The following is a 16,608-nucleotide window of genomic DNA, read 5'->3' as shown; positions in this document are numbered from 1 at the left end:
CGGATGGCTGGCAAGCGGCGGCGAGTGGGAGGCAGCCGGCCGGCACGGTGGGAGGCGGAGATGGGTGGCGGCGGGGAGCGGCGAGAGCGAACGTAAGAGAGTTGTTATTTCTGTTTTTTATTTGTCTCGGAAATAAATAAAAAAATGTAATTGCGTTGCCAAACGGATTGATGTTCCAAATTTAATCTCAGGAACAGAAAAATTAGAAAATAGAGAAATAGAATGATTATCATTCGCGCTCTTATCGACCATCCAGGAGAGGAGAGGAGAGGAAGTGGGAAAAGCTTGGAAGACTCCAAAGCCAATGAAGGTACAGAGAGGAAGGCACTGTTCCATGAGCTGTTGAATCAGTTCTCGAATAAGCTCATCAAAGGTAAGTAAATGGTCTCCATCATTGATGGTCCTAACTATGGCTTTTGTCCCTTGATTATTGGGTACAGGAAGTTATGCATGAACAGGAAATAGGAGTATCTACCAATCTCGCTTATACAATCGCTATCGAATAGTCGTAATGTGTGCTTTGTTGTAATCGAATTCTTTGCATAACTTTTTTATAATGTAAGAGGATGAAATTCATTTCTCCCTTTAAAATCATTTCCTAAAAGTCTTTAGAAGATGTGGCTGACTTCTCTGTTTTTGGGGTCGATACTATAAAAAACCAGCAACTTAATCTTTGTGTCATAAAAACTCCCGAACCAATACATTCGCATCACATTTACCTCAAACCGGTATGCCCGTGCTATATTTACCCTAAACTAATTTGTAGATCACAACAAATTCCCAAACTGGTATAACAATGCCATACTTGTGCACTCGTGCTGCATTTACCTCCAAAATAATCTCAGATTTACCATAATTTGAAGTAACCGTGACATGGGTATATTAGATTAAGATAAATGTGGCACGAATATACCAACTTGAGAGTCTTTATGACATAAAAATTAGTTTGGAACGTAAGTGTATTAACGTTCTATTTTCTCATGGATTTCATTTATATAAAAAAAAAATAGATAGTGCCAAGAAAAAGACACGAGTCTGTTTTGACTCCACGACCACGAGTCACAAGCGGGTGCCCTCCTCGGAATATGACGGGAGTAATGCCTCTAATTATGTGAGATTAGGGGGTCCAAAGTTGATGGATGGGACGTGTTTTCGAAATTTCAATTTCAACTGTTGATTGTTGATGCACACGTCATGATGTCTGGTGGCAGATGCCATGATCTTTTTACAAAGACGTGCCCTTTCGCAACCCAAAAAGAAAAAAAAAAGAAGAAGAGTAATTTGGCCACGTTTATCAGGAGCACGCAAAAATTAAGGAGAATTGATAATGCTAAGTCGTGCGTCTTTATCTTTTTTCGCTTTATATGGAGTTGGGCAAAACTAAAAATGGGGAAAGGAAAAAGAAAAAGAAGAGGAAAAGAATAGCAAAGTCAAATGATGAATTCCCAAAGTATGATAACGAGTGCATTGCCGTCGTCTAGCGTAGCATATCGGGTTTCTTATGCATTTCAGTGCTTATGAGCTGTCGATCGAATAGATGATAGGTGTTGAAATTTAAATTGGGCATCGATCTTGAAATTTCCGCGCATCGAATTCATATTGTTCCGTGCCTAAAAATACGGAATAAATGGAATCCTATTATGCAAGAGACATGCATCCGTCGGAGACGATGCGCCGAGGACGACAATGGGTGTGGATTAAACTGGATTTAATCGTAACCGATGAAAATATATTTTATTTTTAGATGTTTCGGGAGAATCGCCTGTTTCATACCTAGCATACACATATGTAGTATAGTAAATGAATGTTTTTGAAACGCGCGTCGTCTTTTCGTGACAGAGAAAGTAGTCCATTATGATGAACGAACTCGGAATCCACGAAATATCTTGTTAACCCTATGAATTTAATAAGTTGTGAGCCGGAATCCGAGAAAGTGATCAACATACTCTCACGATCAACCCTTTTAATTTTGGGGTAAATTTGTTACGAGTGTACCAGTTTGAAGTTCTTCATGATATTAATCCTTTTAACTAATAATTAAGAAAATCAATGACTTTTAGAAAATGATTTTGAACTCCAAAATGATGCACTTGTGACAAATTTATCCACCGTTAGTTTCTGTTAAATTGGATTAATATCACGAAAATCCACAAACCGGTACACCTGTAACAAACGGAAAGTAAAATCCAAAATTGGTATATTTGTCAACTGCCACGTGCCATCTAACTCAGCAATTTGACGATAAAATTTAACGAGGGTAAATTTATTATAGGTATATCAATTTGAAGTTTTTTTTGTGATATTAATTCTAGTTAAAAATGAGTGATTACGACGGATTTAATTTGTTTCAATCCGTCTTAAAGTTGAATTGGATGGAGATGTGCTTCGAGATTCCTTGGTCCCCCACGAACTCATGTCCCGACACCAAATCAATCCTATCATCAGCTCTTTTTTCAAGTCAAAAGCGGCAATTAGAGTGCCTTGAGAAGAACATTCACAGCTAAAAAAGATGATAAAAGCAGGGTTTGCTGATTATCTCACGTCTCCAAATTGATGTTAACGCTATGATTTGACACCAACACAACACCGTATCGCCCTAATTCAAGATAGATGCCCCTCGTTGATTTTAGCGCCCCAAATTCTAACTTCGCTTTCTACGACATATGTATAAAAAGAAAATAACACGACACGGAATCATTCGTCAAATATGTATCACTCGTCTTAAAAGTTCAATGCAGCAATCGACCTGATTTTGACGGATTTGCATAGGAAACCCTCATCTTGATTTGAGATACACGGTCTTGTTTAATTTAGCCTTCAGATTCTTATTTTCGATTAGTATTGTATAGAAACGTGATGATACGGGGTGAACCCATGAATGAAGTTGTCGTAAGTTTATCCCGAGCATGTTCTCTTTACTTGGGAAAACTCGCACGTGGAATTAGGCTGCATCGATCGAAGAAGCCCGTAAAGAATCGTCCGCGACTAGCAATTGAATCATATTGTCACGTTTTTACGTGTAGAAGAACCGTGGCCAAGAAAAGCAACATTTTGAAACGAAATATCGTAATCACAGTGGATTGGGCTTGCGGTTGCAAATTGGTAAAAAGGCCCCGACGTCATGCTCGGGCCACGTATTTGGGGACATGTAGTATGCTGTGGTTTTAGTCTTTGGACTCGTTCTGTGGATGATGGGTTTGGTCTGTCCTCTTAAGAGTCTTTTCTTGCCCTAACTCGGCCCAACGACATGTCCTTCTTGATAGTAAGCGTGGTCGGAATCTACTGACTCCCACTAATCTCATAGAATGCACGCATATGACCTCGTGCGAGTAAGGGGGTGAGCTGAGCATCAATCTTGGTTCAATACGATAACCAAATTGGCCGGTTCGATCGGCCGGTTCTCAAGTGAATCGGGTAGGTTCGCCGGGCTAAAAACCCATTGAGCCAACAAAGGCCATTCGGTTCCAAGGTTAATGCTGCTCTAGACCACCAAGTAAAAGTAGTTTACCTAGGAAAAGTGGGTATCGGGTAAAATTGATTTTAAGCAAGGAAAAAAATATAAGAAGTTGTAGAGGAAGGAGATTCGATCTTAAATTATATATCTTGCAAATGAAAAAAAAATTAACAATCCAGTTCTTAGATCTAAAAGATATGCATCCCGTGTTTGTCCAAAGGCTCCCGACTCAATTTCGGTTCTAAGATCCGGAAACCGGCCCAAAACAAGGAGGTTTTCGGATTTCTTTGTTGGAAATCGACCCATTTTAGAATCAATCATCTTTGGTAACACGGAGTACAAAACTTAAAAAGGTCGTCTAAGTCAAAATCAAATTTAGGGGGGTGCTTTGCAAAAAGTGAGCCGCTTCGGGGGTTAATTGGAGGGATAATTGATACAAATGTCCACGAATTTTAGTTCAATGTGTAATGTGTGGTCAATGAATTTTTAATTGGTCTGATATGGTCTTTGAATTTTATTTCAATGTGCAATATCGTCCTTGAACATTTGCTTTCTTCAATGTAGTTCATAAATTTTTTATTTAGGTTCAATTGAGTTCCTGTACTATACGAAAGTATTTAACACTGATCCTGAATTTAAATTAATGGAATGACAACATTGAACATTTTTATATAATCTAAGGACTAAATTGAGAACCTACCAAAATTTCAGAGACTACGTTAAATAAATTGCTCATTTTTGTCAAATTTCAAGGATCATATCGAATAAATTAAATATTTAGAGACATATATGCACGTTAGGTCAAACGTTTATGGACCATTAAACCCGAAACCCAAATAGCATTCGGATGGAACCCGTCTTTCGCTCTCGGTTCAGAGAGTTCAAATATGAGTTCGAGTTTGACCCCTCGTCTTCTGCAATGCCTTGTTTCTGAGCGTGCAAGAGAGCTCGAGACAGCGACAGCGAGAGAGAGACGGAGGCTATGGTCGACAGCGGCGGCGGGGGCGGCGGCGCGTCGCTGCCGTCGGTGGGGCAGGACGCGCGGAGGCGGCGCGTGAGCTACTTCTACGAGCCGACGATCGGCGACTACTATTACGGGCAGGGCCACCCGATGAAGCCCCACAGGATCCGGATGGCGCACAACCTCGTCGTCCACTACTACCTCCACCGCCGCATGGAGATCAGCCGCCCCTTCCCCGCCGCCACCACCGACATCCGCCGCTTCCACTCCGACGACTACGTCCACTTCCTCTCCTCCGTCACCCCCGAGACCGTCTCCGACCCCGCCTTCTCCCGCCTCCTCAAGCGCTTCAACGTCGGCGAGGACTGCCCCGTCTTCGACGGCCTCTTCGGCTTTTGCCAGGCCTCCGCCGGCGGCTCCATGGGCGCCGCCGTCAAGCTCAACCGCGGCGATTCCGACATCGCCCTCAATTGGGCGGGTGGGCTGCACCACGCCAAGAAGTCCGAGGCTTCTGGGTTTTGCTATGTCAACGATATCGTGCTTGGAATTCTTGAGCTCCTCAAGGTTCACAGGGTATTAAAAGTTTCTCTTTTTTCCTTTCAATGTCTCTCTCTCTTTGCACAATGCATACAGAGATTTACAGGTAATGCGTGGTCAGAAAATGTTTAGAGATGAACAATCTTAATCAATTCTGACCTAGCTGTGATGATGCTAGATTTTAGATATTTTTCCTATCGTTCTCAGGTATCCTCTGCCTTTCATGGAGTTTTATATCTTCATTTCTATCTTTTAATAGTGTTTTGGGATAGTTTAGATAAAGGCAATGTGCATATGAATTTCTCAGTTTGAGTGTCTTGCTGCTTGAAGAAATTAGCGAATATCCCTTGATGTTGTATACTTTTTTCTACCATCTCTGTAGGCTATAGCATGCTATTGAGTTTGCTATGTCCTTGGTATGACTAATCACAACCAAACCAATCATTTCGCCGGATCCCTTTAACTCAATTCATATGAATTTTGCAGCGTGTTCTCTACGTGGATATCGATGTTCATCACGGGGATGGGGTGGAGGAGGCATTTTATACGACGGATAGAGTCATGACCGTGTCCTTCCATAAGTTTGGGGACTTCTTCCCTGGAAGCGGGCACATTAAGGACACCGGGGCAGGGCTTGGGAAGAACTACGCCCTGAATGTGCCACTGAATGATGGCGTAGATGATGATAGTTTCTGTGGCATGTTTCGCCCCATTATTAAAAAGGTTATGGAGGTATATCAACCGGATGCCGTTGTTCTTCAGTGTGGGGCAGATTCACTGTCTGGTGACCGATTGGGATGCTTCAATTTGTCTGTGAAAGGTCATGCAGATTGCCTCCGTTTTCTAAGATCTTTTAATGTTCCCTTAATGGTCTTGGGTGGGGGAGGTTATACAATGAGAAATGTCGCTCGTTGTTGGTGTTACGAGGTCAGTGGCTTCATCTGTCTCTCTGTTGATTATATTACTTTGTGTAGCATTGAGGCGTTTACCGAAATCTTGTGTGTTGCTTTTGTCACACAGACAGCTGTTGCGGTGGGAGTGGAACCTGAAAATGACTTGCCTTACAATGAGTATTACGAGTATTTTGGCCCAGATTATACTCTTCATGTCGAGCCATGTAGCATGGAGAATCTTAATGCACCGAAAGATTTGGAGAGAATCAGGTTTGCTGGTCACTTGTTTCTGATTATAGATAGAGTATACATAAATAAATGTTATGTCTTTTCTAGTTTTTGTGAACATTTTCTGGATACACTACTACATCCACTCAACAGCTCATCCAGGAACAAAAATAAGAGAACAAACTCCTGATTAGTGGCGTTGGCAACTTACTTTCCATTTATAATATTCAGAGACTTATATGTGTCTTCTGGTTGAGATGAAGTTGTTGATCATTATTTGGAGAAGTGATATTGTGAATTGGTCTGTGAATATGGTGGTCTTGTTTCTGTCTCACGCACGCTGCTTATCCTATTGAATTTGTAAGTCTTGTACTTGTAAATAGGCGGGATTAGTTATTCATCGGCGAATCTTTTCCTCCAGGAGGTTCTAGAATTGTTTACTAGACACAGTGTCGCACAGTTGTTGGAGTCTTTTTTGAGAGTATTGGCTTTCTGAGGGTTGTCCATGCATTTGCTTCAGAAGTTGCAAAAGGTTGCTTGAAAATCCTCTTGTAATATGAAGATCGGGCTTCTTACTCTCTTGGAGCTGTTGAATACAAGCTAGCTTTCTAATTTGGAAAGCCTGAGAGTTTTTTATTTTTTTACTATTTATTTATTTATTCTCTTTTCGGCACACTGCTTTTTTGTTTATAGTTAAGTTTTTTAGCTTGTTTGATATTTTCTACTTGCAAACAGAGGTTTTACTCTCTATTAGTTGTGTGTTGCAAAGAGAACTAGAGAAACTAATACGAGCAAGCTGCACTGTCCTCAGGCAAGTAGTATGCTACTGGTAGTTGTGTATTTAGACCAGTCCTTTTGTTTTAGGAGTCCCTGGAGATAATTCTTCTATGGACTCATAAGAGTGCAGTTGAAATTGAACAAAACAGTAAGTTCCGAAGTATGTTGGGAGGCAATTCTCTGTCTCCACTCCTGGTGATATTTCTGATAGTGGATACAATTGCTCTATTTGTTTGCTGTTTTCTTGGAAAAAATTTTCGCTCGAGGTTTCTTCAATTTGTTGGTTTCAACTCCTCCGTACCCTCCAATAACCAGTCTAGGCATGCGCCTGCATTTTAATTACTCTTATGATGCTAGGATGGAGTTTAATCTTTACGATGTTTTTCCCTCCATGAATTAGTTTTTGACAAGTAATGTATCTGTATCTCAGGAATATGTTACTAGAGCAGCTATCAAGAATCCCCCATGCACCAAGTGTTCCTTTTCAGATGACACCACCCATTACACAAGAGCCAGAAGAGGTAGGTTTGTTGGACCGCTGGACTCTTCCTAGATATTAATTGTCCTTTCGTGTTCTTCAGTATTGGATACAAAAAATCTGCAGGCTGAGGAAGATATGGATGAAAGGCCCAAGCAGCGCATTTGGAATGGTGATGATTATGAATCGGATGCTGAAGAAGACAAGAGTCGACATAGGTCATCGAATGCTGATGCTTTGCATGATGAGAATGTTGAAATGAGGTCAGACATTTCCTAAATTTTGGTGTTGCAATCTTGCCGTAATCCAACTAGAAGCATCTCTACTTCCGTGTTTTTTTTTCTCCCAAGGAGGTGTAATCATGTTTTGGAAAAGAACTTTTAGGAGCTTATTAGGAGGCATTGGTGATTTATCTTCCAGTAACATTAAGTAACTTGGACTCCGCAAAGTGCAGTACTTGTATCACTAAGTTTCTATCCTCAAAGGGCTACCGAACAGTTCACCAAGTAACTTGACACTAAAGTAACTATAAGATGAATTGTAACTGGGATAATCTTGGTTCCTTCATGAGGAAAACGGAGGAGCAACGAGAGTGGAAAAAAGGAAAAACAAGACTAGATAAACCATCTACAGCTACCTCTTGTATTTACATTTGTCTGCTAGTAAAACATACACTTTGTATCCTGAGATTTGATAGGACCCACACTTTAACAGCCAAAATGAAATTGATCGATTAATTAGTACCTATTTTATTGATCTCTACTTTGGATGTTCTCTCTTGATCTGCTCTCTCTCTCTCTCTCTCTCTCTCTCTCTCTCTCTCTCTCTATGCTGGTTGTGGGTGATCCATGACTCCAATAGTTATTTGAGTTTTTTGGTCAATGCAGGGACAGTGTTGGTGAAAACAGTGGGGGCAAAACAAGTGAAGATCGTCCACCATCTTGACAACACCAGCTCTAATTCTTGTGTACTCTTGGGTCTTTCTGATATGCAACGCATGAAATTCTTTCTAGGTGAGGAGATAACCTTATCAAGCCAATAGAGTCTCTCCAATGGTCGGGCAACATTGGATGATTGGTGAGCCGCACTAGACGAGGCAGGTTTTGATTATTTGATGTCGCACTGTATGTTGGAATAGGAAAGACCGAATTGCCGAGTGTAAATGAGATGTTTTCTCGTGTCTCCAGCTGATGTCGTTCGTTTCATTGGCTTATGTGAGATGGATTTACCTAGTTACCCAGATATGTCATTCTATCATCATACTGTTTGTCGCATCGGTTCGGTTCCCATTTCGATCATCTTCGGTAAAATTATCAAGGTTTGTGCAAGTTATGCAGCAGCTACGCAACTGCATCAACCTTTGGCCACAGAAAATTTCGTTCGTTTATGTCTCTAATGTTCCTGATCTGCTCATTCTTCAGTGAAATTGGGAATGAATCTAGAATACACTTGCAGATTGTCATTGTCATGAATTTGAGAACTCATCACATCGGTTGACAAAATTGGGGATTTCAGCTACGAATTTTGTTGGTCTTTATTTTCTCTGGTGTCTCCTCGGGTTGTAAATTGTTATCATCTTCGGTCCCTTGAGCTGCGCTCGACACCAACGAGACAAAGGATGTTGTCCCTCTCATCGCCACTCTCTTACCTCCTTCCCATTCCAAACCCTCCTGCCTTCTTCCCCGTCAGACCCGCCCTTCCGACCGCCGCCGGCCTCCGCCTGATCCCGCCGAAACGCCGCCGCCAATCCGTCTCTGCAGCCGCCACTCAGGACGATGGAATCCCCGCCGACGACGTCAAGACCCTGGCCCGGTTCAAGTCCCGCCACAACTACATCCGCGTGCTAGAGGTCTCCCGGAGGTGCGACCACCCCTTCGCCGGCTCTCGCCTCCTCCTCCTCGACTCCCCGGGCAACATCCACAGCATCTCCTTCCTTCTCAAGCCCCTCACCTCCACCTACCTCGACGTCTTCGCCACCCTGCCCCCCCTCCTGCCCCCCGGCCCCATCGGCGTCCTCGGGTTCGGCGCGGGCTCCGCCGCGAGGCTGCTCCTGGAGCTCTACCCCCGCGGGGTGGTGCACGGGTGGGAGCTCGACCCGGCCGTGATCGACGTCGCGAGGGAGTACTTCGGCCTCTCGAGGCTGGAGAGCGACCACCAAGGTCGGATCTTTATCCACATCGGGGACGCGTTGAGGGCTAGCGCGAGGGATGGGTTCGCGGGCCTTCTGGTGGACTTGTTCAGCAAAGGCTGCTTGGTGCCGGAGCTGCAGGACCGGAGGACGTGGGAGCGGCTGAGGAAGGGGCTGAGGAGGGGAGGGAGGCTGATGGTGAACGTGGGAGGGAGCTGCGTGGAGGCGGAGGACGAGACCCGGGACGGGAGGGCGGTCATGGCGGAGACGCTGGAGGCGATGCGGGAGGTGTTCGGGGAGGAGGAGGTTCAGGTGCTGCGGCTCGGGAACAGGGAGGACGACAGCTCGCTCGCTCTCACGGGCCGAATGCCGGATCTTGATGCGTGGAGGGCGGGGCTCCCCAAGCCCTTGAGGTGCTATGTCGATATGTGGAGGCCGATCGGCGGTCAGTACTCTGTCGGAGCAGGAGACGAGTAAAGAAGGGGGTGGTGAACGCCATGTGTTTGTGTTTATTCCTGTGTGGAAGGAAGCTGGAGTGCGACTGATCGTGTACTTGAATTTTGGACAGATCAGTGATGAAATGCAAACGCCCATTGCTTTGAATGGGCAGTATGCCTTGTGTCTAGTGAGTTCGATAGGTTTAGCGTTTTTGGCGAGACTAAGGTTCCGTTTGTTTCACATGAAAAAAAAATATTTTTTTCTCGTTTCCGACATTTGGATCGTTGAGGAAAATGAGTTAAACGAAATATGTTTTCTTAGTCAACGAAAACCTGCTTGAATTTAGAAAAATAATTTCCTCTTAAAAAATCGGATATCATTTTCCGAAATATGACTAGATATCAATGCTTGGATCCGAAACTCTACGTTTTGGCACAAAAACCCTAATGCTTGTTCCTGAGCACCCAGCACTAGGTCCTCAACGCTCGAGCCCGGGACCTAGGTGCCGGTGCTATGATCCATCTAGGCCAAGCCTGAGACCTCAGTGTCCATGCTTGATGCCCCAGCACTCGGGCCTGGGTCCGCAAAGGTCGTGATCGGGTTTCTAGCGCTCAGGCCCAAGACTTAGGTGCCAATATCCCCGCTTGGATTACGCGCACCCAAGCCTTGGGTCATTAATGCCTACGCCTGAGAACTTGATGCCCGTGCTCGAGTCCCCGACACCCAGGCCTGGATCCATCAAGGCCGAGCTCGAAACCCTAGTATTCATGCTTGGATCCCTCACACCTGAGCCTTAGTCCATTAAGGTCACAAATCGGGACCCGAGTGCCCTTGCCCGAATTCTCGAGGACCTGAGCATGGACACTGGGGTCCCATGCTCGGTCTCGATGGACCTAGACTTGGCCTTTCTCCATGGTCCAAGGCTCGAGCACCAAGGACCCGAGCCCAATCATTGGGGACCCGAGCACTGGCACTAGCATCCCGGGCTCAACCTCGATGGACCGGGGTTCGAGTGTTAGGTCCCTAGCTTGGCCTCTATGGACCCGAGCCTAGGCCCGAGCACCAAGGTCTTGCGCTCATCTTTTGTTGATCGGGCTCGGGTGCCAAGGATCTAGGCATGGGCAGAAAGGCCTCGAGTCGAGCCTCCATGGACTTGGGATCGGTGCCTGTGCTTTTGCTAGGGACCCAAGTGTTCGCGCCCGGGTCCCGCCTGTGCTTATTTCCTCGACTGCCCTTGCTAATGTTACTAACGTCTGATTTGATTTTCCTTTCCAAAATGATGGAAACTATTTTCTATTTCTGTTTAGGTTTATGTCAAGTATTGAAAAATATTATTATTTTCTCGAAAAATATTTTCCAAAAATATTATGAAACAAGACTAAGATAAACAACGAAAATGATTTATGGGTGCATTTTTCAGAACATTTCTCAACTGCTGGGCTTATACAGGAGTTGCATTAACCGAACTAATGGCCCAATATACAAAGAGCCATCCTTAATATGAAGTGCTGCATTATAAACTTCCAAGTAACAAGCCCACATACTGAAGAAATCACAAAAGCTTTTAGTTTCTTGAGGTATTTGCTTCCCGATGGACGAGATGGCGTACATCGTCACTGAATTGAACTTGCACTACTAGTATCTTTGTAATTACCATATCAAAAGAATACTCCTGATCTGCTTTTCATACCCAAAGACAGATGAGATGCTGCAAAAGCCTAATTACTCTCTTGTAAAGTCTTAAACATAGGGCCGATATAAACATGAGGTTCCACTTTCCACAAAGAATCAGAATCTTGGGTGCAAGGTTAAAGAGAGGGAAAGTAAATGGAGCATTAAGGTTGGACTTTATCGACCAAGGGGCAGCTTTTTTCTGGGCATTGCTTTAGGCGCCCCTGACACATTTGCCAGATTAAGAAAACGTTAATCACCCCAAGGAGATGATGACTTGGTAAGAAAATTAATATCGTTTGGTGGTCCTCAGTTTGATGTGATAGTTAACAATGCAACGTGATGAACAAGTAAGATGTTCACGACTGCGTATAAGCTCCTAGATGACATTCCTATAGGCAGAGAGAGGGGCGAGCTATGGATGATCTACGACTGCTTTGGTTCAGCTGACCCACATGGAATGTTCGCTAGAAATCCGGCAGGCGTGCTTCGCTGGCAGTTGGTAGAGGTACAAAAGCAAGAGAAATGGACGAGGAAGAGGTAAAGGAACACTTATTATTGTATCTATCGGGTGTTTTCCATAGGTTTTTGCACTGTGATTTGATGCATATAGACCTTAGGCCATGAGCTGATGGGGACATGGCCACTTTTGCTAGGGTTAAACCTTAAGTACTATACTTCAGATGGATATCGGACATGGATGCTATACAGTCGTTGGGTCCAGAGAGTCAGTTTGGATGATATGGTATTTTTCAAGCACGTTCGTACCCTTCTTTTGGGATACGCGATGTAGATGGAGGATGTGAATAGCCAGACCGTGAGGATATTTGGTTCAGCTTTGAGAATGGACTTTGAGCCTCTAAAATCCCTTGAAAAAAATATGAGATGTTTAGTTTAGTTTTCGGGACTCCATTGACCAAATGCTAGCATTTGGAATGCTACAGTAGCAATTTAATGACATTTTTTTCTTTTCAATATTGTCCTCATTGATAATTATGTGTTCTACTTTTGCCCTAAAAAAGTACTGTTCATCTTCTTCCTCAAGCTATCATCGCCGGAGCTACTGTGTGTCGAGCGACCCAGATTTAGCCAACCACGGTCGTGTGACCTTGTGTCACGCATCCTCGGCATTGCGGATCCTTGGCTCGCCCAGGCGGCGGCCGTCCTCAGCGACAGCCGCCGGTGCCAGATTTGGCTCACTGGCGACCTTAGCCCTTCATCAGCTCCGGCGAAGGGTAGAGTAACCTTTTTTTTTAATAAAAAAGAAAATTCCCAAAGCCTTTTGCAAAAAAAAATTGCTAAACACTACTTGGGCCAAAATAGCTTCACAAAGGATTTTTTACCATATGCCATTGAATTTTCCCAAGGAGCTTTAACCTAAAGGTATTTGCATTCCCCCAAGACTCATTTGCAAAGTTGAACCAAATGGGCCATATATCTACGGGAATAGCCTAGTTGAAAATCTCTTGTTCTTCTACCAGCTGCACAATGAATGCTCTAGCTTACTCTCCTAATGAACAACAACAGGAGTACCGGGATCATATTCATAGAATTCTATATATACACTTTAAAGCCGCGGCTTTTAAATGAGTGAATCATAATTAAGAATTCAATCACTTTTATCATATCAATATAAGTTAATGTTGAAGACAATATTCAACTTAAAATCTCTAAACTTGCCTATACTTTTTTATTAGGTTCTTGAACTTTTGAATCTATCTAATCAAAATGTCGAACTTGCATAACCTTTTTAATTAACTAGATTTGACTGTCTGTTAGAGTTGGCAAGAGTCCAACGTGAAAAGCTCAGGTGAAATGTTTCATGTTGAGTAGTCTTTGGTCATGGTCTTCATCTTTGGAGCTTTAAGTCCCAAACATAAACAAATTCATTTTTTTTCGCCAAAATCTGATGTCGGCTTCGACGGATATATCGACTCTTTGACTAATTAGCTTTGGAGTCGGGGGAACTTGATCAATTAGAGGTATCAACAGTGGAATTTTATTTTTCCCAGTTAATACAGATAAGAGAGCAAAGATCGATTGGCAAAAATTATTTTAGCAAACTTTTTAAGTCAGATCTTCATATTTATAATGATAAGGTGCACATGCTCCATATCGTTTGACAAAAGAAAATTGTGGAGTACGCAAAAGAGACATACTGAGTAGAGTGTCCTTTCCTCGAATGCCCCCCACATGGGGATTGGTGGAAACCCTAATTCTTGGGGGGAAGAAGAGAAAGGGAGAAGGAGGGGGGTGTGGGTGTGTAGGCACATAGCTAGGCTAGGGGCCAAAGGACAAAGGCCAACTAAAGATGGTCGGGGCTATTGAAAGGGACTCACATTACCATTTTACCAAATAGTTCTCTTGACAGCTACATTTCTCCTTCTCCGAAGGCCCCACTCACCAGCACCATTTATTACATACATATAGACCCCTTCCTTCTTAGGATGCCCTTTTGCATTTTGTGATATCTTGTTACCGCATGCACATCAGCATTCAATATCATCGGCAAAATTATCCAAAAAATTCTAAACCTATTATACTTTTACCAATTCAGTTCTAAATCTTTTAAATTTATCAATTGAGTCATAAACCTTTACACTTCTTGCCAATTAAGTCCATCCGATCAACTTTGGACAGAAATCGCTGACGTGGACGCCGGCCGGCCACTTGGCGCTGACGTAGACATTTTTAAATAATATTTTAATTTTTTTTATAGTTTTCTTCTTCTTCTTTTTTCCTTTTCTCTGTTTTTTTTTTTTTTTGGTTTAGAGTTGGCCAGCGAGTGTAAGGACTCGGGGTTTACACTGTGTAATATTGTCCGCTTTGGGCCCACTGACCCTCACGGTTTTAAAACGCGTTGTCTTGGGTAGAGGCGCTCTCTGGCCCTTCCTCCCCCAAGCCCAATATTGTCCTCTTTAGGGCGCTCTCGGCCCTTCCCTCAAGGCTTTGTTCTCATCATGCGCGGAAGCAAACCCATGTGAAGCGCGTTACGGAGTAGAGAACCCAAGCCTTATAAATAGCCCATGACTCCCCCTTAAGCGATGTGGGACAAGAGACATGCTCCCCTTGCCATCCTAGAAGCCTGCCGGGAGCAGCTCCTTGTCCAGGCCCTCTGGCCCGGCGACCACTCTCGCCCTCGTCGGACCGGGACGTTACATTCTCCCTCCTTCGAGCACGGCGTCCGGTACGTGGCCCCATACGCGGATCGGGAGTCGGCTCTAATACCATTTGTAAGGACCGAGGTCTACCTTGTGTAATATTATCCGCTTTGAGCCCGACCCTCACGGCTTTAAAACGCGTTGTCTTGGGTAGAGGCGCTCTGGCCCTTCCTCCCCAAGCCCAATATTGTCCTATTTGGGCGCTCTCTGGCCCTTCCCCTCAAGGCTTTGTTCTCATCATGAGCAGTGGAAGCATAGTTGGCCCAAAGCGGACAATATTACACAGTGTAGACCCCGGGTCCTTACAGCGAGGGTGGCCGGCCGACCCTCGCCGGCCATAGGTGAGGGCCGACGACCCTCACTAGTCCCAGGCGAGGGCTGGTTGACCCTCGCCGGCTTTGGGCAAGGGTGTCGCGGCCCTCGTCGGCTTTGGGTGAGGGTCGCGGCGCTCTCACCCAGAGCCGGCGAGGGTCGGCCGGCCACCCTCGCCGGTCAACTCTAAATAAAAAAAAAAAAAAACAGAGAAAAGGAAAAAATAAGAAGAAAAAAATAATAAAAATTTCAAAAAATTATTAAAATATTATTTAAAAATGTTCATGCCAGCGCCACGTGGCCGGCGGCGTCCATGTCAGTGATTTCCGGACAAAATTGACCGGATGGACTCAATTGGCAAGAAGTGTAAAGGTTTAGGACTCAATTGGCAAGAAGTGTAAATGTTTAGGACTCAATTGGCAAACTTAAAAGTTTTATAACTGAATTGGCAAAAGTGAAATAGGTTTATGACTTTTTGAACAATTTTCGCCAAGATCATCATTTTCAGCTGTTATTAAACTATTATTTAGATTCGTTACTTTTGATTTTATACCCCCATGTAAGTTTAACCAAAGGGTTGAAATTGCGTTCGGGATATCAATAAGATGGTATTCTTAGAGTTTAGGTCGTTATTGAGTAACGTGATTCGATATTGTTTTCACATATATTAACTTCAATCATTAGGGCTTATAATTCGAGTAGTAGGTTTCTCGATCTTCTCGTTGTGAGAAAGAAAATGCGTTGAAATCTAAATTATGAAAATGAGAAACTTTGGACTATCCCCAAAGATTCATATTCAAGAAGCTTGGCTGGGGAGAATAATTAGGTACAGCACCAATGCTCTGTGTAGATTTCGCTGTTCGGCATGCAATCAATTAAAGCGTTTAAGTCAGCCCGCAATAACATTTCCAATTTTGGAATGAGAATGAGATTCACTGATCACGCGAATAAGAAGCACAAACATTTTTCTTCTATTTCTTTTATTTTAACTATGCAATATACTTTAATAAATTGAGCTTAAGGAAGAGCTAGGTTAAGGTGTGAGAGCTGCTATATGTAGGCACAACTTTACCAAAATACCCCCTCCCAGTTACAACCCATCATAGCCTACACATGTACACAACCATAGCATAGGGGGTCCTTTTAGTATTCTATCAAAAATTCTGTCACTTTGTACACATGTCAGTAGAATCCTGTTGACGTCTCCATCATCTATTATCGAACAATACTTTGGATGAACCCGTGATGGTACCTTCCCATTACATGATCTTGCAGCAGTCCATCTTCCGATTTCACCTTTCATAGATTCACCTGGGAATAGGAGTGGAAGGAGGGCATGGAGTTCACCGGACAAAGTGAAGCATTCGTCAATCGCGGGGTCAGAGGATTCAAAGGATTTGGTTCTCAATACAGTATATCTATTCGTACATACATACATACATGCATGCATACATACATGTAGCGTATTCATTTTTTCCTGTCTTAAGTACCTATCAATTTGTAGGACAACATTACATACGTGGACATCCTGTTAATGATATAGCAAACATAGTCAATTAATTCAAGAAGT

General features: G+C 43.6%; 2 protein-coding genes across 2 annotated transcripts; both read left to right on the top strand.

Moving 5' to 3' along the window:
- Nucleotides 1–4,372: 4,372 nt before the first annotated feature.
- On the top strand, nucleotides 4,373–8,570 carry LOC115694013 (histone deacetylase 6). The gene is made up of 6 exons (XM_030621119.2): nucleotides 4,373–4,988; nucleotides 5,439–5,879; nucleotides 5,973–6,115; nucleotides 7,281–7,371; nucleotides 7,455–7,591; nucleotides 8,216–8,570. Exons 1-6 carry the CDS (start codon nucleotides 4,437–4,439, stop codon nucleotides 8,271–8,273), a joined length of 1,422 nt encoding a protein of 473 aa, XP_030476979.1. The 5' UTR covers nucleotides 4,373–4,436; the 3' UTR covers nucleotides 8,274–8,570.
- Nucleotides 8,571–8,717: 147 nt separating this feature from the next.
- Nucleotides 8,718–10,068, top strand: LOC115694024 (uncharacterized). Its single transcript, XM_030621130.2, has one exon. It carries the CDS (start codon nucleotides 8,947–8,949, stop codon nucleotides 9,931–9,933), a length of 987 nt encoding a protein of 328 aa, XP_030476990.1. The 5' UTR covers nucleotides 8,718–8,946; the 3' UTR covers nucleotides 9,934–10,068.
- The last annotated feature ends 6,540 nt before the right edge of the window (nucleotides 10,069–16,608 follow it).

This window comes from Syzygium oleosum, unplaced genomic scaffold (assembly GCF_021117445.2).
Source record: "Syzygium oleosum isolate NSW1041296 unplaced genomic scaffold, Sole_v2.1 Sole_v2.09, whole genome shotgun sequence".
NCBI classification, from domain to species: Eukaryota; Viridiplantae; Streptophyta; class Magnoliopsida; order Myrtales; family Myrtaceae; genus Syzygium; species Syzygium oleosum.
The sequence above is the reverse complement of the archived record's forward strand: the minus strand, read 5'-3'. Positions and strand labels throughout refer to the sequence as shown.